General features: G+C 42.3%; 2 protein-coding genes across 3 annotated transcripts in view; one reads left to right on the top strand and one right to left on the bottom strand.

The window, feature by feature from the left end:
• Positions 1 to 7371: 7371 nt before the first annotated feature.
• Positions 7372 to 24390, bottom strand: LOC125456678 (nmrA-like family domain-containing protein 1). Its single transcript, XM_048540038.2, has 5 exons — positions 24257 to 24390; positions 18054 to 18320; positions 16219 to 16474; positions 13440 to 13633; positions 7372 to 7731 (listed from the first exon to the last, which is right to left on the bottom strand). The coding sequence occupies exons 2-5, from the start codon at positions 18315 to 18317 to the stop codon at positions 7516 to 7518; spliced, it is 930 nt and encodes a 309-aa protein (XP_048395995.1). The 5' UTR covers positions 18318 to 18320; positions 24257 to 24390; the 3' UTR covers positions 7372 to 7515.
• A 123-nt stretch (positions 24391 to 24513) lies between these two features.
• Positions 24514 to 25213, top strand: part of ncf2 (neutrophil cytosolic factor 2) — a 34801-nt gene continuing 34101 nt past the window's right edge. The window contains exon 1 of one of the 2 annotated variants that reach the window (XR_007248490.2): positions 24514 to 25070. Coding sequence is in view for 1 of the 2 variants with exons in the window: in XM_048540037.2 (XP_048395994.2) it covers positions 24897 to 25070 (174 nt within the window). In the remaining variant the exon portion in view is untranslated. The remainder of the gene's footprint in view (positions 25071 to 25213) is intronic. The other variant, XM_048540037.2, reaches the window with a different exon arrangement.

Here is a 25213-nt window from a genome sequence, read left to right as displayed (position 1 = left end):
TATTTCAAAATGATGCACTGAATTGATGGCAAATTTTAATTCTTGCTTAAACTGTCGGTTTCACAGTGGGAAAAGAAAAATGCATCACCTGTCCACTGTTCATCTCTAGGTTCATGCATTCAGTTAGGAGATAGATTTCTGCCAATTCCCACCACTCTACCCATCCAAGTCATATTCCTGGTCTTTGTTACCCACCATTTAACAACTAATTAGTAAAATACGTACCAAGGAGCACGGTAATACTTAAACCTATTTGTGGCACTGACATTTAGTGCCAAAACCTATGGAAGTGAGAATCTCTCAACAAGCTTTCACTTTTTATTATTATGGTTACAATGTCTAATGTAAAACAATGAACAGGGCTAATTGTCAGTTGAAATGCAATCTTTAATTCTGGGATGTGTGAAAAATCATTAAATTAGGAAAAACTTCATCATTATTTGGTCACAAGAAAAATGTGTTTTGATAGCTCAGCAATTATATCAAAATAAAATGTATTCAAATGGAAACCACATTTTAACGTTGTGATTACTATTACAGATGAAAGTATTTTAATCTAATTGCCACATTCATTTTATCTTTAAAAATGAAAAGCAATTACAATGCTATTGCAATTCTTTGTGGTCAGAATTTAAATGATCAATACATTAAGTTTACCTTGACTTTAACAGTGAGCTGTTTTAAGCTACCTGGTTCAGGCCCTCAATCTATGTTCAATATTTTAATTCCTTCCTTGTTGAGGGAATGGTTTAGATTATGAACTCTGGGTGGTGAACCTGCATTCTTCTCCTGATGTCGGAGATAGAACAGAAATACACCTGTTCTGCATTTATTTCATTCATGACCAAATTTGAATTCAACAATGTAATTTGCTATGTCATCATACTAAGTTCTATACTGAGATTAAGTTAATTTTCAAGTAAAATAATTGGTGCTCCTATTTTTTTGAAATTCTTGTTTGGGTGTGAATATACTGGGAAACTTGAAAGATTAAATCCTTATTGCACTTGGAAACAAACACAAAACTTGCATATTGAGCAATGTTTCATTTTGGGCGTGGTACGCATTTTTTTTGCATAGCTGGTATCAGCTATTGTGACATCTCTTTCTCCTAGACTGACAAGCGACAGGTCTACAGTGGGCATTGACAACAGTAGTCACTTGGAGAGGGTATTTTGATGGGATGTAATTAAGGACAAGTAGATTATCTAGTATAGTGATTCAACAGTGAAGACGGTGAGAGAATTGAGTTGTATGTGCAAGGGAATGTGTAGCTGCCATGCCATTAGATGGCTGGTGATACTTGTCTGGGTGCACAGCAGCCTTTTAAAGATGATATTGGTGCAAGAGATGCAGGGCGTTGAGCTGCCCAGCCATTCTTGGAAAGATGTGTGGTGTAGGGATAGTATTGACCATGAGGAACATGAGAGGTGAGTTGGGTAGTTAATGATATGCATTTGGTAAGATAAGTCTCTCAGCTTTGTGGTCAGATTCCCTTAAAAAATACTCAGCAGAAGTTGCATTTTGCCACGGAGAAAGTAAGATTAACTCCATCTGGACATCTTCAAAGTAACATGTTATTTTCAGATTTTAATTCAGATCCAGAATGACTGGGATTTAAATCCAATTAAACATAGAAATTAGGTGCAGAGGTATGCCATTCAGTCCCATATGATTGCACTGCCATTCATAAGATCATAACTGATCTGATTGTAATTACAAATCCATGTTCCTGCCTACCCTGAAACTCTCACTTCATTGCTTAACAATAATTGAGCTAATTCTGCATTAAAAATAGTCCAGGACATGCTGCTTCCTCTGCCTTTTCAGAAAGAGTACTAAAAACTCATCTTTTTGACAAACAATTTTGCCTCATCTCTGTTTTACTTGGATGGTCCTGACTTTTTAAAGTACATACCTGGTTCTATATTCTTCCATAAGAGGAAGCATTTCACATGTACTCTGTCGAGACCTCTCTGAATCTTTTGTTTCTATTTGAAGTCCGGTGGATACAAGCTTAGCTTGTCTAATGTTTCATTATGTTGTCCAAGGTATTAGTGTGCTAAACCTCTGTACTCTTCCAATGTATTGTCACACTTCCTTTAGTAAGGTGATGAATGCACAGCGCTGGATGTTGGTGGAGCAATGCAATGTATAACTGGAGCACAATCTCCCTGTTTTTTGTGTTTGGTTTCCTTTGTGATGAATGATGATGTTCCATTAGCTGCACAAGCAATCTATGCATGACAATACTCAGATCTCAGATGTAGAGGTATGTAATCTTTCACAATTATTTTATTCTTCCTGCAAAAGCAGTCCATTTTACATTTCCCACATTAGACTCCACTTGCCACATCTTTTCTCACTTGACCTATTTAACTTTTCATATTCTTCCCTTGCTCATAATTTATTTTCCAACTACCATTTGTGTCATTAGCAAATTTGACAATTACTGTCTGTCCCTTCATCTAAGTCCTTCAAATTGCATACAGATCAAGTCTCAGCATCAATCTCTGACCTCCCTTGCTACATCTTGTAAATATTTCAGGACCCATTTGTGTCAGCTGTCTGCTTTCAGTTAGCGGGTCAATTATCTATGCTGATATGCTATGCTCGTGGCAACATACCATGAACTTTTATTTTCTGCAATAATCTTTGTAGTGGTAACTTGTTAAATGCCTTCTGGAATTCTTAGTATATGCTGAAGTTCTATTTTATTGACAGCATGTGTAAGTTCAAAGAACTCCAATTGACTAGTTAAATATTAATGCTATTATGAGACATTGTCATCTGTAGGACATGTTGCGTGCAGTGGTTGTGTTCCAGAACAGAATTGCTGCTGTGTAGCAGCTATGTGGCTAATTTTCCCAAAAAAAAGCAAGGGATGCTGGGTACATTGGCCAAGTAAAACTCTGAAGTCACAAAACCCACACACCAGCTGTAATGCAAACACAACAGCCTGATACTAATGAGATTGTTTGCGTAAGAGACAACAATTGGGGCAGTTTGGCCAGACTTGCCCTCAACAATTTATACATTAAACAAAGGAAGACCCAGATAGAGAGGCACTGTATCCTCTTATATAAAGAAACCAAACAGTAGCATGCCATCCAAATGATTGACACTGTTTCAAGCAAGTAAGTCTTCCTGATTGGCCCCAAAAGAAAAAAGTTCCAGAAAACTATGTAAAGAGGTATAAAAACAGAGTTCACCTTCATACTTCTCTCAAATCTTCTGAGGAGACCAGCATGGCAAAAGCAGAGACCTTTTGACTGTCTGGGTGGGGGGAGCGAAGGAGGGAGGAAGAAAGAAAGCAGCTTCACGGTCCTGCTGAGAGAGCATGGTTGCGCAAATCTACAAGAGACTTAGGAAGTATTATAAGCCAAAAGGGCCCATTAGGATTACAGATAGTATTGTTTTGTAGAAAAAGCTATTGTAACTTGTTTCCCGCTGAAGTTGCGACTGTTGCATTGGTACTGGCTTGTGTTTGTCCCGATTTGACCACTTAGATATGGTGGGACACTTAGGCAAATTCATTCATAACATTCTAGTCAGAGTAGTTTATCTGGTTTATGGGGAAACTAGACAATAGATGGATTTTATCCTTTTTATTACCAGTGCCCAGCTTACCAAAGTTTTACTGACCATGTATACATGTTGGATGTTCTCTGGTAAAGATCTGCAGCATAATCATGTGGATAATAACCAAGCAATTGCTGGTGTATTGGGAGTCATTTTACAAACTCAGTTCATGCGGAATTACAATTCAGACACTGATTGAAGGAACAATGAAACAAATAAACTACTCCCCGCCTGGAAGAGTTTAAAATATGCCTGACCTTGCGAAGTCAATACTTTGGAGTAAGACTCCAGTTGTATGTAATGGAAGACAAAACATTCACTATTTGCTTACTAACCTTCTTGTTTCAAAATTGCCACAGGGAAATATCTTGCAAAGCTTTTATTTTCACATTGGTTTTCTGATGGCCATATATGTCTGCACAGTGGTGCCCTGCACCATCTAGCTTATACATTTATAATCTTGCTGTTTATATTTAAAGAGAAACTACATTCGTCATCTGTGAATTATCTGTAGACATAAGGAACATCTAATTCAAAAATGGACAATATTTATAACAATGGAATCGTCTGTTGAAAGGCAGCTTTCTAGATATTTGTATGTAACATGTTGTAGTCCTATTTGTTACCTCACTGATTACATATTCATTAAAGGATTGAACTTATGAGGTGGTGGATGTAAACTAGAATCATCATTGTGAGTATTTATTAAGTAACAGGCTGAATTTCCACAGAGCTGAGCAAGAGCAGGATGTGGTCAAAGCAACGTGGCAAAACTGAATGACTATTGAAATCGTTTTCAAAATCTGCTGTTCGTGTTAAGGTCTGCCTTCACTGGAGTTCTGTAAAAGAGTTGTTTTGTGGTGCTGTGTATGCTGTGATTCTGTCATCAGAATAACCTAAAAGGTCTTGGTTATTTAAATATGGAGACCTAGGGGTCCTCTTTTTTTTTCCTGAGAGTTGTGACAGTATACAAACTGAAGCTAGCACTTGAGTCACCAGTAATTGTATGAGGTCATGTAGCAACATACAGATAACATTTTGCAATAGATGCAGTGTCAGTTTATGTATAAATATAATGTTTAAACCTTGATTTAGAACAAAAAGGGTAGGCCCACCCGTATCTGGGGCCACTGCATCTTCTCAAATGTATACTATCTGTAATTGAGCAATATAAAATAATCCTGGAGCCTTTCACTTTATTAAGCGAGTGTATTCAAAATTCATTTGATTTCATGGACAGTTCCCCAAAAATAGTAGTGTTGTGGTGAAGATTAGCTTTGGTGTTACTGTGCAAAGGAGTTCAGGGAACCTACACCCAATCTCTTTCTAATAACTTTGCTGAAAAATGGAGGGTTTTGAGACAACATTCAACAAAATAAGTGCATAAAACTGAATTAAGATTCCATTAAAATAAATATGGTTATGCTAACTTCCCACAATTACGGATTGCAAATCTTAAGAACATAAGTAATATAAGCGGAGGAGGCTATTCAGGCCCTTGAACCTGCTACATAATTCAAAAGGATCGTGGTCTCAATTCCAGCTTCCAGTATATTCCCCAAATCTTGACTTTCTTTTATATAAAAAAAAGTCTAACTTAGTCTCTAAAATACTCAGTGATTCGGCCTCCATTACCCACTACTGTACAGGTCATCAAGACTCTGGGAAAAGAAATTCCTCTTCATCACTGTCTTAAATGGAAGAACTGCCCACTAATTCTAGATCTTCTTAAATGGAGCTTGTCATATTAATTCCAAATGTAGCAATCCACTGAATTTTTCAAAAGTTCTGTATTTCTGCGTGAGAAGGGAGCCTAAGGTTATGGAGGCACCCAGGTGATTAAAGTTAAGACCACAATCAGATTAGCCACAATCTAACTGGTGGGACAGGCTCAAGCATCTGAATGGTCAACTATTGCCCATATTTATTACTTTTAAATGCAAAATACTAAGAATGTTAATGGAATAAAATGAAGTACTTTTAATACTAGAAGAGAAAGCTTGATCCTGTAGAATAATGTTGAAGAATTTGTGTTTTAAAACATTGATAAAAACTGATGTCCTTTGAAATGCAGAATAGTGACAGTGTTCACTGGAGCTCCCAGGCTGTATGTCATGGGCAGGAAGAGCAAAGATTTAAACTTGCAGGGGGTAAAGAAAGACTCATTTTGGCTTGTTCTAAATAAATCCTAATATTGGTCACATCACAGTATCTGGTTCAATTTCCCTGTCCACACATTCAGTTACAACAAACTGAATTCACAGAGAGCACAAAGCAGGGAATTTTTTTTTATTTAGGAACAAAATTCAAGGTTAAGCTGATTGTTTGAAAATGCATTACACCATGACATAGAACTATCTGATTAAAAAGTGGACAATGCTAGCAAAGCACAGGAAATGAAGGGTCCCCACCTGAAATATTAGTCTTTTGTCTTCAGAATACTGACTGGCCTGTGTATTTCCAATTTTTAAATCCTTTTACTTCAGCTTAGAAAGCTATGCAAAATCAAAAAGATTAATATTTCAAATCTAGATTAGGAAAGTTTTCAAATTCCAGGAAATTGCATGATGTGGATTCCTTATGCTACACAAATTGGATAGGTTTTGGTATGTCAAGTATTCCTAATTGGAGACGATGAAGGAACTATTCCTGATCTGTACAGTGTGAGATAAATTAGGCAAGTCAGTGCACAAGAAAAATGTGAACAAAAATCTAATCTGAATCAGCTTGCACCAGTGCTGTTCCCTTTCACAAAGAGTGCAGAACTGCTAGAGTCTCGGAGAGAGCCGCTGATGAAAGCAAAAGGCAGGCGCACACTACTGAATTTACAGCATTTTATAAAAAAAACTTCAGTTTCAAAACAGGAAGTGACATTTCATCACGCCATGACCACAATGCCGGAGAATTACTGGAAAACTGTAAAATTAAATCTCACTAACTGGTTAAAAATGGTGAAAAATAATTTAAAATACCAGATTTTCTTGGCGCCTGAAAATTAGAATAGTTCTGTATTGTTACATAGAGTACTTCTTGCTTCTACAAATTACTAATTAACTTCCTATGTTACATGCTGAACTGGCCCTTTGTGTCTGAGGTTTTATCTTCATATCTATATATGGAAGAAAAATATGTTAAAGTCAGCAGCAGTACCACAGACATGAATATGGAGATTAGTCAGCTGTAGCCCTAATTTGCGGGTATTACATTTTACTTACTGGTTCAGTCAAGGCAGAACCTAACTTTTTTTTTATTCATTAACAGGATAAGGGTGTCACTGGCTAGGCAGCATTTATTGCTCATCCCTAATTGTCAGATAGCAGTTCAGAGTCAACCACATTGCTGTGAGTCTGGAGTTACATGTAGGTCAGACCAGGTAAGGACGGCAATTTCCTTCCCTAAACAATATTAGTGAACCAGATGGGTTTTTCCAACAATTGACAATGGATTTAAGGTCGTTAGATTCTTAATTCCAGAATTTTTTTCAAAAATTAAATTCAATTTCCATCAACTGCCATGGTGGGATTCGAACCTGGGGCCCCAGAATGTTGATGTAGGAGAATTGAATGCATTGTTATATGGCTGACTCAGCCACAGTTTGATCTGTCCTGGTTCAAGGCTCTCTGATTTTAATTCTGCAATTTGTAAATTGGAGGAGATTTTGGAGCCTTCTGGATTACTTACTTTATCAGAGTGACACTGGCAGAGGTCTAAAGCAAATTGCAGTTTCAAAGAGAGTTTGACTTAGTGAGCTAGCAAGGAAAGGAGATAGAAAATACATATGCACACAAATGAAAAAGAATGCATTTTATTTCTGAGAGCCAACATTTGATAAACATGGTCAGTGATATCCTCCAGTAGCATCCCATAACCAATTTGTTTAATTTTCCGTAAAAGATTCAGAAACTGCAATTACTCTTTATCGAAACGCATTCATCAGTCTGTCAGTACTGCCTGATCACTATCCAGAGCAGTCCTGAGTAAGGTACTGTTAGCTGAAACCCACTGTTTGAATTGTTGTAACTCTGGATACAGTTCTAGGGTCAAAGCATAGTTCATTTTCTGTCCACCTCGCTTCCAAAATTCAAACATGTTTCCAAGGTCCTGAGCTTCTGGTCCTGGAAAGAACTCCACAAACTCTCGGACTGAAATCTGTCACCAAGAAAAAGAAAAGTGAAGTATCATCAGATTCTCATTGAAAATGCATAAAATATCCTCATGGACAGAGTGGATTGTTCAATTCCAGTTGTTCTGCAAGGATTTGGTTTGGAATATTTAACAGCTGCAAATTCATTGGGTTATGAGCAGGAAGACTATACCTTAGATAACAAGGTGTAGAACTGGATGAACACAGCAGGCCAAGCAGCATCAGAGGAGCAGGAAAGCTGACGTTTGGGGTCTGGACCCTTCTTCGGACCCTTCTTCAGACCCTTCTCCTGCCCCACTGAACTTATATCCACTTATCTCGACTTCATTTTCTCCCCCTTAGTCCAGGACCTCCCCACCAACATCCATGAGACCATCCACGCCCTTCACCTCCCCCAAAACTTCCAGTTCCCTGGTCCCCAACACCTCATCTTTACCATGGATGTCTAGTGTCTGTACACTTGCATTCCCCATGCAGATGGCCTAAAGGCCCTCCGCTTCTTCCTGTCCCACAGGCCCAAACAGTCCCCCTCCACTGACACCCTCATCTGCTTAGCTGAACTCGTCCTCACACTTAACAACATCTCCTTCAATTCCTCCCACTTCCTACTAACAAAGAGGGTGGCCATGGATACCCACATGGGCCCAAGCTATGCCTACCTCTTTGTACGATATGTGGAACAATTCCTATTCTGAAGCTACACTGGCCCTATCCCCCAGCTCTTCCTCCATTACATCGATGATTGTATGGGCACTGCTTCGAGCTAGAATAGTTCATCCACTTCAATAACACCTTCCACCCTGACCTTAAGTTCACCTGGACCAGCTTCAATATCTCTCGCTCCTTCCTGGATCCCTCTGTTTCCATCTCTGGCAACCACCTGGAAACCGATACCCATTTCAAGCCTACCAACTCGCACAGCTACCTAGAATACACCTCCTCCCAGCCACCTTCCTGCAAAAATGCCATCCCCTATTCCCAATTACTTCGCCTCCAACGCATCTGCTCCCTAGATGAGGCATTCCACTCCCAGACATTTCAGATATCCTCGTTTTTCAAGGACCACAACTTCCCCTCCACAGTGGTCGAAAACGCCCTCGACTGTGTCTCTCGCATTTCCCGCAACTCATCCCTCATACCCTCTCCCCACAATAACAACCAAAACAGAATCCCCCTCATCCTCACATACCACCCCACCAACCCCCGGAACCATTTCTGAAGAAGGGTCCAGACCCGAAACATCAGCTTTCCTGTTCGCCTGAAGCTGCTTGGCCTGCTGTGTTCATCCAGCTCTACATCTTGTTATCTCAGATTCTCCAGCACTGGCAGTTCCCACTATCTCTAAACTATACATTAGTTGTCTGTGTGCTCTCATTCCATGTGCGAGTGGCATTAGGTTAAGCGCGAAGGATTGCAGAGGAGAATAAGAGGAACTAGGTAATGAGATTATACCAGTGATGTCAAATTTAGGTAGCAAAAGGAGGAAGAGAATCTGGAATGAAATGAGTTGTTTGACAATATATAGCCCCAGTAGGGATTGATATGTTGAGTCTCACTTTAACAAAGTGAAAGTGCACAGGAATAACTGGAATTAAGAGAGATCAAGGGAAAATATTTTTAAAGCAAAAGACCACAATATCAATGATACAAAAGTAGACTTAAAAGAGGGACAAAAGAAAATTGAAAGAAGGATCACAATATCAGACAGCAAATGTTACCTATTCACTTCAGGAATGCAACACAGATTCTTAAAAGAAAAAAATATACCGAGATAGGAAACATGTTCAAGTCTTGGACAGAATAGTCATATCTGCTTTACTCCTCACAACAGCTCTCTCAACTTTCTACCAAAAACTGCAAAAGCAATTGTGGCCCAAACATTCTGAGTAAGATGCCTACTCACAAAACTCTGATCATGAACCAATTAAATGTTACCCACTCACGTTTAGAAGATTTTACTGCTGAAGATTGCTGGACACGAGCCCCCTGTTACAAAGCTGTCCAGGAACCCCCAAACCAGCAGCATGGATTTGTAGAAGCCACACCAAGATCAGCAACATTTAATATGCTGTGATGTAATTTACTAGCAGCCACTTAGCTCCTCCAAAAGGATAACTAGGTGTCGGGTTCAGCTGGAATTAGTTGAGGGTTTAGCGTGTGAGATTTGTAGCATGCCAGGTGGATGATGTACAGTAGGATGTGGAAGATTGCCATAGTGCAGGTAAATTAATTAGAGCTTACAGGAGATGAGGCATTGTGGGCTGTTGGGTTTAGGGGGTTAGGAGTATATTACGTCCAACAGGGTCAGGTCAGTGTTGGATAGGGTGTTCCTTCAGTTGAGGTGCTTGTTATGTCCAGCAAAGGGGAAGAAATTGGAAATGTTGGATGACATTAATGTTGGGTCTGGTCAGGGCAAAGACTGTCAGGTCTGAGAGGGGGGAAGGCACAGGGTCTGAGGTGGCAGGTTCTGAGAGGGGCAGGGTTGCTGGGTTTGGTAATGCCACTTTCTGGTCATTGTCGGGGGGCAGGTGTCGGCTTATTAGGAGTTGGAGAGGCAGTTCGATAGTTCCCCAGATTTTACAATAGGTTTTGCAACTTTTACCTTTTCCTGGATAATTATTAAGCTGAAATGAATTGGAATCCTCCAAAGTTTCTTAAGGGGCTTTTTTGGGGGGTTCCAGATGCAACCATGAGAAGGTTCAATTTTCTAGGAAGTGTTATGCAGTGGGAATTCTGCAGAAATACAATTCCAGCCAGCACAGTGCTAACATCTCTCTGGCTATTGAGTCATTTAGGCCAGCACCATTTCAATATCACCATCTGATTGAAAACTTGTCAAAATTGTTAAGACATTTGGAACATTTTATGAAAACACAGATTTGAAAATTGAGACTATTTGGTGCTTGATAACAATGATTAATCTATTAAGGTTGAGATGATTTGGTAAGTTTAAATTGAAACGCCTACTCAGTTATTTTCAAAGTGGTTGCTGTCAGCCTTGAAGAGAAGGAAAATGCAGAGTGTATTTTCCTACTCTACTCGATGAACAAATAAACTGAATTTTATACTAATACTTCAAACAATTCACAATTTTGTTGGTTTATAAACTGAAGGTGATCACCTGGAACTATCTTATTGTCCTAGGCAGAATTTTAACACACTGTAATAAATTGGCTATCTCAATGTTTCAGCTGTTATTTCCACTTAAAAATTAATTCAAGGTGACACTTCCTTATCAGGTCTTGGAGTTTGTTCTGCACACAAAAGCAATAGTTTCAGACAGTTAGTAGGTAGACAAATGATGCACCAAATGACCTACTTCTGCTCCTACATCTTATGGCCAATAATGTAAAAGAGCAAGGTTTTTTTGCTTCCTGCTCATTTATTACCTAAATCTTGGAAAAAGGAATATCTTTCAGCTTTGATCAAACCCTCTTGTCATCGCCCTGTTAAAGTAAGTAAAACTATGAAGAGTTAAACACTGCATCACATTCAGAAGAAAACTCCTGGTGCACCAGTATGACAAAGTGTAGAGCTGGATGAACAGAGCAGACCAAGCAGCGACAGAGGAGCAGGAAAGCTGATGTTTCTGCTCGAGACCCTTCTTCAGAAATGGGGGAGGGGAAGGGGATTCTGAAATAAATAGGGAGAGAGGGGGAGGTGGATAGAAGGCGGATAAAGGAGCAGATAGGTGGAGAGGAGACAGACAGGTCAAAGACGCCAGGATGGAGCCAGTAAAGGTGAGTGTAGGTGGGGTGGTAGGGAGGGGAAAGGTTGGTCCAGGGAGGACGGACAGGTCAAGGAGGCGGGATGTGGCTGGTGGGTAGGAGATGGGGGTGGGGCTTGAGGTGGGAGGAATGGTTAGGGAGGCGGGGACAAGCTGGTCTGGTTTTGGGATGCGGTCGGGGAAGGGGAGATTTTGAAGCTTGTGAAGTCCACATTGATACCCTTAGGCTGCAGGGTTCCCAAGCGAAATATGAGGTGCTGTTCCTGCAGCCTTTGGGTGGCATCATTGTGGCACTGCAGGAGGCCCAGGATGGACAAGTGTTTCAAGGAGTGGGAGGGGGAGTTGAAATGGTTCACAGTTAGGAGGTGCAGGTGATTGTTGTGAACCGAGTGTAGGTGTTCCACAAAGTGGGAAAATCCTGCAAAAAGGCCACCTCCTATTCCCAATTCCTTTGCCTCCACCGCATTTGCTCCAGAGATGAGGCATGCCACTCCCAGTCATCCCAGATGTCCTCGTTTTTCAAGGACCGCAACTTACCATCCACAGCGGTCGAAAATGCCCTCGACCGTGTTCTCGCATTTCCCGCAACTCATCCCTCTCTCCCCCTACCCGCAATAACAACCAGAACAGAACTCCCCTCGTCCTCACGTACCACCCCACCAACCTCCAGATCCAACGCATCATCCTCTGACACTTCCACCATCTGCAATCTGACCCCACTACCAAAGACATTTTCCCTCCCCACCCTTGTCTGCTTTCCGGAGGGACCACTCTCTCCGTGACTCCCTTGTCCGTCCCACACTCCCCTCCAGCCCCACCACCCCCGGCACTTTTCCCTGCAACAGCAGGAAGTGCTACACCTGCCCCTAAATCTCACCCCTCACCCGCATCCTAAGCCCCAAGAAGATCTTCCACATCATATGCACATTCACCTGCACATCTAATGCGGTATATTGTATCCGCTGTTCCTGTTGTGGCCACCTCTACATTGGGGAAACTTAGCAGAGGCTTGGGGACCGCATTGTGGAACACTTACACTCAGTTTGCAACAAACAACTACACCTCCCAGTCGTGAACCATTTCAACTCCCCCTCCCACTCCTTGGATGACATGTCTATCCTGGGCCTCCTGCATTGCCACAATGATGCCACCCGAAAGCTGCAGGAACAGCAACTCATATTTCGCTTGGGAACCCTGCAGCCCAAGGGTATCAATGTGGACTTCACAAGCTTCAAAATGCCCTCTCTCCCGACTGCATCCCAATACCATCCCAACTCGTCTCCATCTCCCTAACCATTCCTCCCACCTCAAGCCCCAACCCCATCTCCCACCCACTAACTTCATCCCACCTCCTTGACCTGTCCGTCCTCCCTGGACCAACCTATCCCCTCCCTACCTCCCCACCTACATTCACCTTTACTGGCTCCAACCCCACCTCTTCGACTTGTCTGTCTCCTCTCTAGCTATCTTCTCCTTTATCCATCTTCTATCCACCTCCCCCTCTCTCCCTATTTATTTCAGAATCCCCCTCCCCTTCCCCTCCCCCATTTCTGAAGAAGAGTCTAGGCCCAAAATGTCAGCTTTCCTGCTCCTCTGATGCTGCTTGGCCTGCTGTGTTCATCTACACCTTGTTATCTCAGATTCTCCAGCATCGGCAGTTCCTACTGTATTTGGTGCACCAGTATGATGTTTTCATTTTCACACTAACTCTCCGTGTGATCTGATGTCTGATTGACAGATGTTCTTTGCCAAAAATTAACATCCAAGGCAAAAAGCTTTGTCAAATTTATTTCACTTTGGATCTTTGCAGCCAATGTGGAGGACCCTATGTTTTGTCTAGATTTCTAATCAAAGTCCCTAAGTAAAATGATAGCATGCTGACCCATGGCACAATGCTGCTCAACAATTCCTCCATTTCATTTTCATCCACAAGCTGCTTATGAGAACCATCTAAACAATGACAGTGTGTTTTTAAGATGGCCATACCCGGGAATCTTTAAACTGTTTAGGATGTAGGTGATGGGTGAGGATTTGTGCATACTCCTGGATTTTCAGCCTGCCTGCTGACAGAAAGCAGCTCTTTCCTATCCAGCGCTCTGGGTCTTTAAATAAGGTCGTTACAATCGGACCAATCTGGTTGATACTTATTCCATCCATGGCTGCTTCTCCCATTGGAATGGCTGTAAACAACAACAGAAAAGTTCTAAAAGGTAAAACAATATCAGCTTCTGGAGGATTTTCACCTGGTTAGAACAAAACTGAATGCTTTGGCAGTTTACAAAGTTTATATACTCATTATAGAGGGTAAACATGCTGCTTAGATCTTAATGACTATCTTTTCTTCAACTGTGTACCAAGAAAAAAGGAACAATGGGCACTTATACAGCATGTTTCACTTCCTAGAACATCCCAAAACACTTTGTTACTATTTGTGAAGCATACTCACTGTTGCTTTGAAGCCAAATTCAGTTTGTTCCTGGAAACAGCCCACTAACAGCAGAAGCACAAGTTAATCCATTTTGTTTGGGTGAGGGATGAGTATTGACCAGGGACACTGGGTTCTCAATGCTCCATTGAATAGTCAGCTTCCAATTACAGACTGAATTTATGGAGCAGCATTTTTGTCATCATACCAAGAGAATGTGTCAGAATTTCACTGCTCAAACCGATGCACACTGGAGAGAAGGATAGAGGCCATTTCCTCTTTTGCAAACCAAGCAACAACCATCTAAATTCACAGAAACATAGTAAATAGGACTAGCAGTAAGCCATTTTGCCCACCACACCTACTCTGCCATTCAACATGATCATGGATGATCCTTTATCTCAATAGCATATTCCAGCTCTCTCCTCTACCCCTTGACACCTACTGTTAGTTTAAGAATGTACCTGTTTCCTTCTTAGAAAATATTCAGTGACATAATCTTCACAGCCTTCTGTGATAGAGAATTTTGCAGTTTATCACTCTCTGAGTCAAGCCATTTTTCATTATTTCAGTCTGACATAGCACATTGCGCATCTGAGACCATGACCCCTTGTTCAGGACTTGTGACCAGGGGAAACATCATCTCTGCATCCATTCTGTCCAGCCCTGTTATAAATGTTTATGTTTCATTTAGATCCCCTATAAATTCCAGAAATTACGCATCGGTAAACCTAATGTCTCCTGCTAGGAAAAACTTGCCATCCCATGAAATTTGCCATTCCACGAATCAGTCTATATTCCATCAACGGCAAGAGTTCTGTGATCCACTGCTTTCCTTTTTCATCAAGTCACGACTATCCGCTACATCAGCTATTTTGTTTGTGCGATAAGTAACCAACAATATATAATTTGTGAAAACACAAAACACAGTAGGCTTCCAGAATATACAATAGTTACTGTTGTCCAAGGTTAGGAATCTGGAAGAATTCATGTTGAAGCTGCAACAAACACCAACCAATCTAATGACACAGAGACAGAGACAAAAGTAATCTACCATAAGGCCTTGAGAGAAACAGACATGTCATTTCTGGTACACAAACAAGTTGCTGGAAAAACTCAAGAGGTCAGGCAGCATCTGTTGAAGAAAAAAGTCAGAATTAATGTTTCGGGTCTGGTGACCCTTCTGCAGAACTGAGGACCCAAAACGTTAACTCTGACTTTTTCTTCACAGATGTTGCCAGGCCTGCTGAGCTTTTCCAGCAACTTCTGTTTTTGTTCCTGATTTACAGCATCCACAATTCTTTCAGTTTTTATGTCATTTCTGGCTCCTGATAGTCTTTGTCATTACAGATAACTAGTCAGTGTAATTTGTATCTGTTAATATCATGCAATAAACTACATCTTTCTTAGTAAGATAAATGCCTCTAGCACTGCTAAACAGATAGGCCCTTAGACTCAGAATTGATTTAGGTCTTGTGCTGCAGTGGTAGTGACCTACATTTGAGTTCAAATCCCATCGGCCGTGGATATGTGTCATAACATGTCCACACAGGCCGATTAAAATAACTATTCATTTTAGACTCATGAATCACCAGCATGAAATGACTGGGATTTTTTAAAAGCATATAAAGGAGTATTGGTGACAACACTGTACCCCAACCACAAACAACCTGTGACTGGTTCTACAGCATACAGTCATTACCACATAAATAACCACTCTGATTCCCATTCACACGCCAAAGTGAGGGGCAATATTATAATTCTGTTAATGTATCTCAGTGATCGTGAATGCAAGGTGCCATTTACCAGACCAATTTTAAATCCACCCCTTTATAAAAAGTGTTAGAGAGGTCTTATGGAACCTCACTATTCTAAATTGCTTCTTTACTGATCATCTCACGTATCTCACACGCTCAAGCTGGTACACTGAATGTGAAAATGTGTGGGTCATGACTCTGTTCAGACACCATGCTTTTTTGACGGGACATGTGAGGGTTCTCAGCATGGCTGATGGGGGCACATTTCCCTGTCTACTCACTCAGTGGGAGATCAGCTCACTCAGCCATTGTTATGAATGATCATACAAACATATACACAAGGAACAAGAGTAGGCCACTTGGCCTTTTGTGGAGCGGAATTCCAAAGAGTCAACTTTCTGACGGAAGAAAAGATTTCACCATGTTTGTTTAAAATGGACACCCCTTCATTTTTAATCTATAAGCCCCTGTTCTAGATTCTCAACATCTTTGAGGAATCTTTGATGGATTCTTTCGAACTTTCACCCCTAAAGTTTGTAGAAGGTATTCTTGCATTTCACTAAAACTGAAATTCAATCCTTACCAATTTTATAACTGTTCTTTCCGACTGGATTTGGTTTGAATGTTGTCAGAAAACTTTCAAAGTAAAATGGAACTATAATCTCAGTCTTGGGCAAACCAATTTCATTCATGTAATCATTGATGCAGGCCTTTGCATCCATGTGTCTTGCTGGGAGACTGTATTTCCTGTGAACATGATGAGCTCCACTAAGCACAATCTGTCTGATGTCGTGCCGCTTACACATGTCAGCTATCCTGTGGCCCTGCTGAATTTCAGCCTATAGAAGAAAGAAATGTTGTGATAAGGCAATTGTTCTTAAATAGTAAACCATCAGATTATCTTTCTACTTCCTCCAATGGACTTACCCCATCAACTGTGCTGGACTAGCTCTGGTGACTTCTGATACAAACTGCACAGTAGACTGATGAAGTGTTGAACAGGTATTAACAGTATTAGAAATGATCACGCAAGTCAGCACTAATCTCATGGCAATTCATAAAATCTGCCTACTGTAAACCGTCCACTATTTTCTTTCTGGCAAACACAGGATTATATAGCCTTGAAACAGGTTTTATTCAAGTGACAAAAAATTTTTACATAATTGGAGAGGAGTGCAGAGCCAAGCTGGAGGTGCAAGGATTATATTTGCCTGTTATGCAATCATTTTATGAAAAAGTCACTTGGTACTACTTCCTCTTGACATTCAATGGTGTTACCATCGCTGAATACCCAACTGTCAACATCCTGGGTGTTACTATGACTAGAAACTCAACTGGATCCACAGGACAGAAGTTGGGAATACTGCGGCAAGTAACTCACTTCCTGACTCCTCAAATCCTGTCCACTACAAGCCACAAGTCAGGAGTGTGATGGAATACTCCCTCCTTGCCTGGGTGAGTGCAGCCTCAACAACACAAGAAGCTTGACACCATCCAGGACAAAGCAGCCTGCTTGATTGGTGCTACACCCACAAACATTCACTCCCTCCACCACCAACGGTCACTACCTGCAGTGTGTACTATCTACAAGTTGCACTGCAGAAATTCACCAAAGATCCTTAGACAGCACCTTCCAAACCCATGACCACTTCCATCAAAAAGGACAAGGGCAGCAGGTATATGGGAACAGCACCACCTCCAAGTTCCCCTCCAAGTCACTCACCATCTTGACTTGGAAATATATCACTGTTCCATTAATGTCACTGGGTCAAAATCCTAGAATTCCCTCTCCAATAGCATTGTGGGTTAACCCACAGCAGGAGGACTGCAGCGGTTCAAGAAGGCAGCTCAACACCACCTTCTCAAGGGCAACTAGGGATGGGCAAGAAATGCTGGCCAGCCAGCGACACCCACGTCCCACAAATGAATAAAAGAAAGTACAGCTCCCCCCTCAGCAGTATAAGCACAAATATCTTTCTGTATATGTAGTTAATATCATCTCTAGCTGTGGAAGCAATTACATTTTGATGTTTAACAAGACCAAAAGTGCTGGTGAAACTCAGGAGGTCCAGTCCTGGTTTATTTTCAATCTCCAGCACATGAAATAATTTATTTTGGTTACACTTAGATGTTTGTAATTATATCGACCATCAGTAATTACCCAGTCTGGAGTCAGATGTAGACCAGGCCAGCAGCTCCCTTCCATAAAGGACATTTGTGACTGAGGTGAGTTTTTCCCTTAATAGTCAGGAATTCCAGATTTCCATTGAATTGCAATCGGCGCAATTCAATTTGCATCATATGCTGTGGCAGGATTTGAACCCAGCTCACCAGAATGATAGTTAGGTCTCTGGATTACTAGATAATACCAATAGACCATGACCTCTTACTTGAAAGTACTGTAATAACATGACTAACCCTCAGAGGATCCTTGTTGTTGAAATCTGTATGGGTGATGACAAAGCACTTGTGTGCACCACACAAAGTGGCGCTGATGCTGTCAGGATTGTTGAAGTCTACAAGTAATGGGTGTGCCCCTGCTGTGTGCAGTTCCTGAGCGGTGGGAGAGTTTAACTCTTGAACTACAGCCCGCACTGTGAAATCACCATCTTGGAGCAAGGCGGTGGCTACAGCTTTCCCTTGACACTTGTCAGCACCAAAAACAGTCACAATCTTGGACATTCTCTGGAACAAAAGGATAATGCCAATTAACAAGGACCGTTGAGAGTGAGATGCTTCCTGTTAATTAACTAAGAAATAACAGAAATCTTATTTTGCAGTTGTATCAATCTTTTTTCACTGAAATTATCAACAGGAAAGCTTCCACGCTGTTTGGATAATCAGGTGGTAGAAAATTGACAGAATGCCAGTTTGTAATTAGCAAGAAAGTTAGTTGTTGAGGTTTGGCTGCATTAGATGTTAGCAAGTTTTTTAAATTAACAAACTGAAGTAAATGGGAGGAAAACAACCAGATCGGATCCAAGAGTGAAGGTCAAAGGAAGATGTTTTCCTTCAGAGTAATAGATATGTAGAATAACACAATCCAGTTAAATTGCAAATGTTCAAGCTCTTTAGAGTGAAGATTGTAAAGAGGGCACTGTGATGTGCGTTTGGGGATTGTAGGTCAGTAATTATCAGTGGGGATTGAAAACATGAACAAAGAACAATGATACAAAGAACAGTATAGCACAGGAAAAGACCCTTCAGCATACCATGATTGTGCTGACATATGATGCTCTTCTAAACTAGAAACCTTTTGCTTCTAAATGGTCCATATACCTTGAGTTCCGGCTTTAGACATACATCTATCAAGATGTTGCTTAAACATTGCTATTGTATCTGCTTTCACCACCTCCTCTGGCAGCAAATTTCAGGCACTTACCACCCTCTGCGTAAAATCTTGCCTCTCACATTTTCTTAAACTTACTCTCTTTTACCTTAAACCTATGTCCCTAGTAATTGACATTTTTATCCTGGGAAAATAACTCTGATTATCCTCTCTATCCATGCTCTCATAATTTTGTAAACTTCTATCTTGTCACCCCCTCATCTTTTGACATTCAACTGAAAGCAAACCAACTTTGTCCAATATCTTATTCAGCCTAATACCATTCAGATCAGGCAACATCCGGTAAATTATATCTGTACCCTCTTCAAAACCTCCACATCCTTCTGTTCGTGTCGTGACCAGAATTGTACATAATATTCCAAATGTGGCCAAACTAAAGTTCTGTGCTCCTGAGATGCTGCTGGGCCTGCTGTGTTCATCCAGCCTCACATTTTATTATCTAAAGTTCTGGACTGCTGGAATGTGACTTGCCAATATTTATACTCAATGCTCTGACCGATGAAGGCAAGTATGCCTTATGCCTTCTTGATCATCTTATCCACTTGTGTTGCCACTTTCAGCCAACTGAAGACCTGTACATCTAGGTCCCTCCGTATGTTGATGCTACAAAAAGTTCTGCCATGAACTTTATGCTATTCTCCTGCATTTGATCATCCAAAATGCGTCAGCATGCGTTTGTCCAGATTAAACTCCATCTGGCATTTCTCCGTCCAAGTCTCCAGTCTATCTATATCCTGCTGTATCATCAGGCAAACCCTCTTACCGTATGCAACTCACCACGTCTTTCAAATAACAAGTGTCCCAGCATGGAATCCCTGTGAAGCGCCACTGGTCACAGATCTCCAATCCAAAAAACACCCTTCCACCACCACTCTGTCTTCTATGACTATATCATCTTGCCATGAAGGACCTTGACAAAGGCCTTGCTAAAGTCCATGTAGATAACATCTACTGCCCTACCCTCATCAATCATCTTTGTCCCTCCCTCTAAAAACTCAATCAGGTTTGTCAGACACTGCCTTCCCCACACAAAGCCACACTATCGCTAGTAAGTTCATATCTCTCCAAATCTGAGTAAAACCTTTCCCTAAGAATTTTCCCCAATAACTTCCCTGCCGCTGACGTAAGGCTCACTGGCCTGTAATTACCTGGACTGTCCCTGTTGCCCTTCTTAAACAATGGAAAAATGCTGGTTACTCTCTAGTCCTCTGGGACCTCTCCTATGTCTAAGAAGGATAGAAAGCTTTTGTACAATGCCCCAGCAATTTCATCACCTGGTTCCCTCAGCATTCTGGGATTGATCCCTATCAGGTCCTGGGGACTTGTCTACCCTAATGCTTTTTAAAACACTGAAACCTCCTCCTTTTTTACAATTACATACCCCAGAATATCGACAAACCCTTCCCGAGACACACCAACCACCACACCTTTCTGAATATTTCTACCCTGGGAAAATAACTTTGATTATCCTGTCTATCCATGCCCTCATAATTTTGTAAACTTCTATCAGGTCACCCCCTCATCTTTTGACATTCAAGTGAAAGCAAACCAAGTTTGTCCAATATCTTATTGAGCCTAATACCATTCAGATCAGGCAACATCCTAGTAAATCATATCTGTACTCCCTCCAAAACCTCCTTGTCAAGGATCACAGCCACTTGCTTCAGCTTCCTGCAAAAACTCCTGCAGGACCTGAGCCTACAGAGCAGAAAGATCAGGACCAGTATCAACAGCATGGCAGAGAGGAGAGCTCATGATGACAATGTACAGTGTGAAGACAGGAGAGATCAGGACCATAGTCTACAGTGGGACAGACAGGAGAGATCAGCACCATAGTCTACAGTGTCACAGAGAGGAGAGATCAGCACCATAGTCTACAGTGGGACAGACAGGAGAGATCAGCACCATAGTCTACCATGTCACAGAGAGGAGAGATCAGCAGCATAGTCTACAGTGGGACAGACAGGAGAGATCAGCACCATAGTCTACCGTGTCACAGAGAGAGGAGATCAGCAGCATAGTCTTCAGTGGGACAGGCAGGAGAGATCAGCACCATAGTCTACCATGTCACAGAGAGGAGAGATCAGCACCATAGTCTACAGTGTCACAGACAGGAGAGATCAGCACCATAGTCTACCATGTCACAGAGAGGAGAGATCAGCACCATAGTCTACAGTGGGACAGAGAGGAGAGATCAGCACCATAGTCTACAGTGTCACAGAGAGAGGAGATCAGCACTATAGTCTACAGTGACACAGAGAGGAGAGATCAGCACCATAGTCTACAGTGTCACAGAGAGGAGAGATCAGCACTATAGTCTACAGTGGGACAGGCAGGAGAGATCAGCTCCTTAGTCTACAGTGTCACAGAGAGGAGAGATCAGCACCATAGTCTACAGTGGGACAGAGAGGAGAGATCAGCACCATAGTCTACCATGTCACAGAGAGGAGAGATCAGCAGCATAGTCTACAGTGGGACAGACAGGGGAGATCAGCACCATAGTCTACCATGTCACAGAGAGGAGAGATCAGCACCATAGTCTACAGTGTCACAGACAGGAGAGATCAGCACCATAGTCTACAGTGGGACAGACAGGAGAGATCAGCACCATAGTCTACCATGTCACAGAGAGGAGAGATCAGCAGCATAGTCTACAGTGGGACAGACAGGAGAGATCAGCACCATAGTCTACAGTGTCACAGACAGGAGAGACCAGCACCATAGTCTACAGTGGGACAGGCAGGAGAGATCAGCTCCTTAGTCTACAGTGTCACAGAGAGGAGAGATCAGCACCATAGTCTACAGTGGGACAGAGAGGAGAGATCAGCACCATAGTCTACAGTGTCACAGAGAGAGGAGATCAGCACCATAGTCTACAGTGTCACAGAGAGGAGAGATCAGCACTATAGTCTACAGTGGGACAGACAGGAGAGATCAGCACCATAGTCTACAGTGTCACAGACAGGAGAGATCAGCAGCATAGTCTACAGTGGGACAGACAGGAGAGATCAGCACCATAGTCTACAGTGGGACAGACAGGAGAGATCAGCAGCATAGTCTACAGTGGGACAGACAGGAGAGATCAGCACTATAGTCGACAGTGTCACAGAGAGGAGAGATCAGCACCATAGTCTACAGTGTCACAGAGAGAGGAGATCAGCACCATAGTCTACAGTGGGACAGGCAGGAGAGATCAGCACCATAGTCTACAGTGGGACAGACAGGAGAGATCAGCACCATAGTCTACAGTGGGACAGACAGGAGAGATCAGCACTATAGTCGACAGTGTCACAGAGAGGAGAGATCAGCACCACAGTCTACAGTGGGACAGGCAGGAGAGATCAGCTCCTTAGTCTACAGTGTCACAGAGAGGAGAGATCAGCACCATATTCTACAGTGGGACAGACAGGAGAGATCAGCACCATCGTCTACAGTGTCACAGAGAGGAGAGATCAGCACCATCGTCTACAGTGGGACAGGCAGGAGAGATCAGCTCCTTAGTCTACAGTGGGACAGACAGGAGAGATCAGCACCATCGTCTACAGTGTGAGAGACAGGACAGATCAACACCATAGTCTACAGTGGGACAGACAGGAGAGATCAGCACCTTAGTCTACAGTGTCACACAGAACAGAGATCAGCACCATAGTCTACAGTGGGACAGAGAGGAGACACCAGCACTATAGTCTACAGTGTCACAGAGAGGAGAGGTCAGCACCTCAGTCTACAGTGGGACAGACAGGAGAGATCAGCACCATAGTCTAGTGTCACAGAGAGGAGAGATCAGCACCATAGTCTACAGTGGGACAGACAGGAGAGATCAGCTCCTTAGTCTACAGTGTCACAGAGAGGAGAGATCAGCACCATAGTCTACAGTGGGACAGACAGGAGAGATCAGCACCATAGTCTACAGTGTCACAGACAGGAGAGATCAGCACCATAGTCTACAGTGTCACAGACAGGAGAGATCAGCACCATAGTCTACAGTGGGACAGGCAGGAGAGATCAGCTCCTTAGTCTACAGTGTCACAGAGAGGAGAGATCAGCACCATATTCTACAGTGGGACAGACAGGAGAGATCAGCACCATAGTCTACAGTGTCACAGAGAGGAGAGATCAGCACCATAGTCTACAGTGTCACGGATAGGTGAGATCAGCACCCTAGTCTACAGTGTCACAGATAGGAGAGATCAGGACCATAGTCTACAGTGTCACGGATAGGTGAGATCAGCACCATAGTCTACAGTGGGACAGACAGGAGAGATCAGCACCTTAGTCTACAGTGTCACAGAGAGCAGAGATCACCACCATAGTCTACAGTGTGAGAGACAGGAGAGATCAGCACCATAGTCTACAGTGTCACAGAGAGGAGAGATCAGCATCATAGTCTACAGTGTGAGAGACAGGAGAGATCGGCACCATAGCCTACAGTGTACAAACTTTGGAAAAAGGAATACAGGCATGGACAATTGTCTAAATGGTGAGAAAATTTGTAAAGCAGAAGTACAAAGTGATCTGGGAGTGTTGGTCCAGGATTCTCTAAAGGTTAACTTGCAGGTAGGGTCCGTGATTAAGAAAGCGAATGTAATGTTGTCGGTTATCTCAAGAGGGCTGGAATATAAAAGCAGTGACGTGTTTCTGAGACTTTATAAAGCTCTAGTTGGACCCTATTTAGAATGCTGTGTCCAATTTTGGCCCCCACACCTCAGGAAGGACAAACTGGAGCTGGAGCATGTCCAGTGGAGATTTACATGGATGATCCGTGGAATGGTTGGCCTAACATACGATGAACGGCTGAGGATCCCTGGGATTGTATTCATTAGAGTTTAGAAGGTTGAGGGGAGATCTAATAGAAACTTACAAGATAATGTATGGTTTAGAAGGGGTAGACGCTAAGACGTTGTTTCTATTAGGAGGGGAGACTAGGACCCACGGGCACAGCCTTAGAATTAGAGGCGGTAAATTTAAAACAGAAATGAGGAGACATTTCTTCAGCCAGAGTGTGGTGGGCCTGTGGAATTCATTGCCACGGAGTGCAGTGGAGGCCGGGACGTTGGATGCCTTCAAGGCAGAGATCGATAAACTCTTGATCTCACAAGGAATCAAGGGCTACGGGGAGAGTGCAGGGAAGTGGAGTTGAAACGCCCATCAGCCATGATTTAAATGGCGGAGTGGACTCGATGGGCCGAATGGCCTTAATTCCACTCCTACGTCTTATGGTCTTAAATCTACATCGGGGGGTGCAAAGGGAATCTATGACAATGCTACTCACCAAATCTTAGCGCTTTTTTGCTTTTCTTTGTGATTGGAAATGATGTCCCTTCAGTACTTTGTTAGCTGCGCATTTGGTCTGTCTGTAATGGCCTCCCTGTTTGTTGACGATGTTACTGTTGTCAGGGAAATATAGAGGCGGTGTCTGAAGCGTCAGTCTGACAGCTGCTGGAACACAAACTGCCCAGAGTTAAATTTTTTAGCCAGCCGTTTCCAGCATCGAAAATACTTGATTTAGAAGTTTGCAACAGGAAACTAAAATACAAAACATATAAAAATATTTGTGGAAGGTGCGGGAGGATTGGTAAATCAATTAATTTGCCTTTAGACTGTTATAATCTCTCTTATGTTCATGGTAAGGTTTGGATTTGTCAGACCGTTCACATCTCCACAGGACTTGCAGCCACTATATCAAAAGGCAATGTCAGTGAGTTAACTTCCTATGAAACTGGTCTAGTCACAGCTAAAGTTGGGCTCATGGTCACATTTCCTGTAGTATTTCTATAGCGTATTCAGTCAAGCGGAGGAAGCAGACGGTAAAAGAAGCAGTGCGTTGAAATTAGTTGCTGGTTTAGCCAGTGCATACAAACCACGCTATTTCACGCGCTGCAGCTTGTATACATTAAACGGCCGGGCTCAGTATGTCTCTAACAGACACCATCAAATTATGGGATGAAGGCATTACTGCAGCAGACCGCCAGGAGTGGCTAACCGCACTCAACCTGTTCACCACTATACTCGAGCCCAGCTCCAAAATCTGTTTCAACATCGGCTGCCTGCATCTCCTCCGCAGAGAATGGAGCCAGGCTGAGAAGGTAAGTTGCTGTCACAGTTCCACATTTTGAAGGTGTATTCGGAATTACTTGAAATGCTTCTGTTTTTATTCCAAGACATATCAAAATAACAAGAGGGTTACAATTCACTGATTAACATTGTAAACGCTGAGCAAAATATAACA

Source organism: Stegostoma tigrinum, chromosome 8 (assembly GCF_030684315.1).
Source record: "Stegostoma tigrinum isolate sSteTig4 chromosome 8, sSteTig4.hap1, whole genome shotgun sequence".
NCBI classification, from domain to species: Eukaryota; Metazoa; Chordata; class Chondrichthyes; order Orectolobiformes; family Stegostomatidae; genus Stegostoma; species Stegostoma tigrinum.
Note: the sequence above shows the minus strand (reverse complement) of the source record. Positions and strands in the feature narration are given on the sequence as shown.

What these genes read in the sequence shown, in the direction of transcription:
- LOC125456678 (XM_048540038.2), bottom strand. Translation starts at nt 18,317, where the DNA reads ATGTCCAAGATTGTGACTGTTTTTGGTGCTGACAAGTGTCAAGGGAAA. An exon ending in AAAGAACAGTTATAAAATTG is followed by an intron (nt 13,634 to 16,218) that starts GTAAGGATTGAA and finishes TGTTGTTTACAG; the next exon opens with CCATTCCAATGGGAGAAGCA. An exon ending in AACAGTTTAAAGATTCCCGG is followed by an intron (nt 7,732 to 13,439) that starts GTATGGCCATCT and finishes TCTTGGTGACAG; the next exon opens with ATTTCAGTCCGAGAGTTTGT.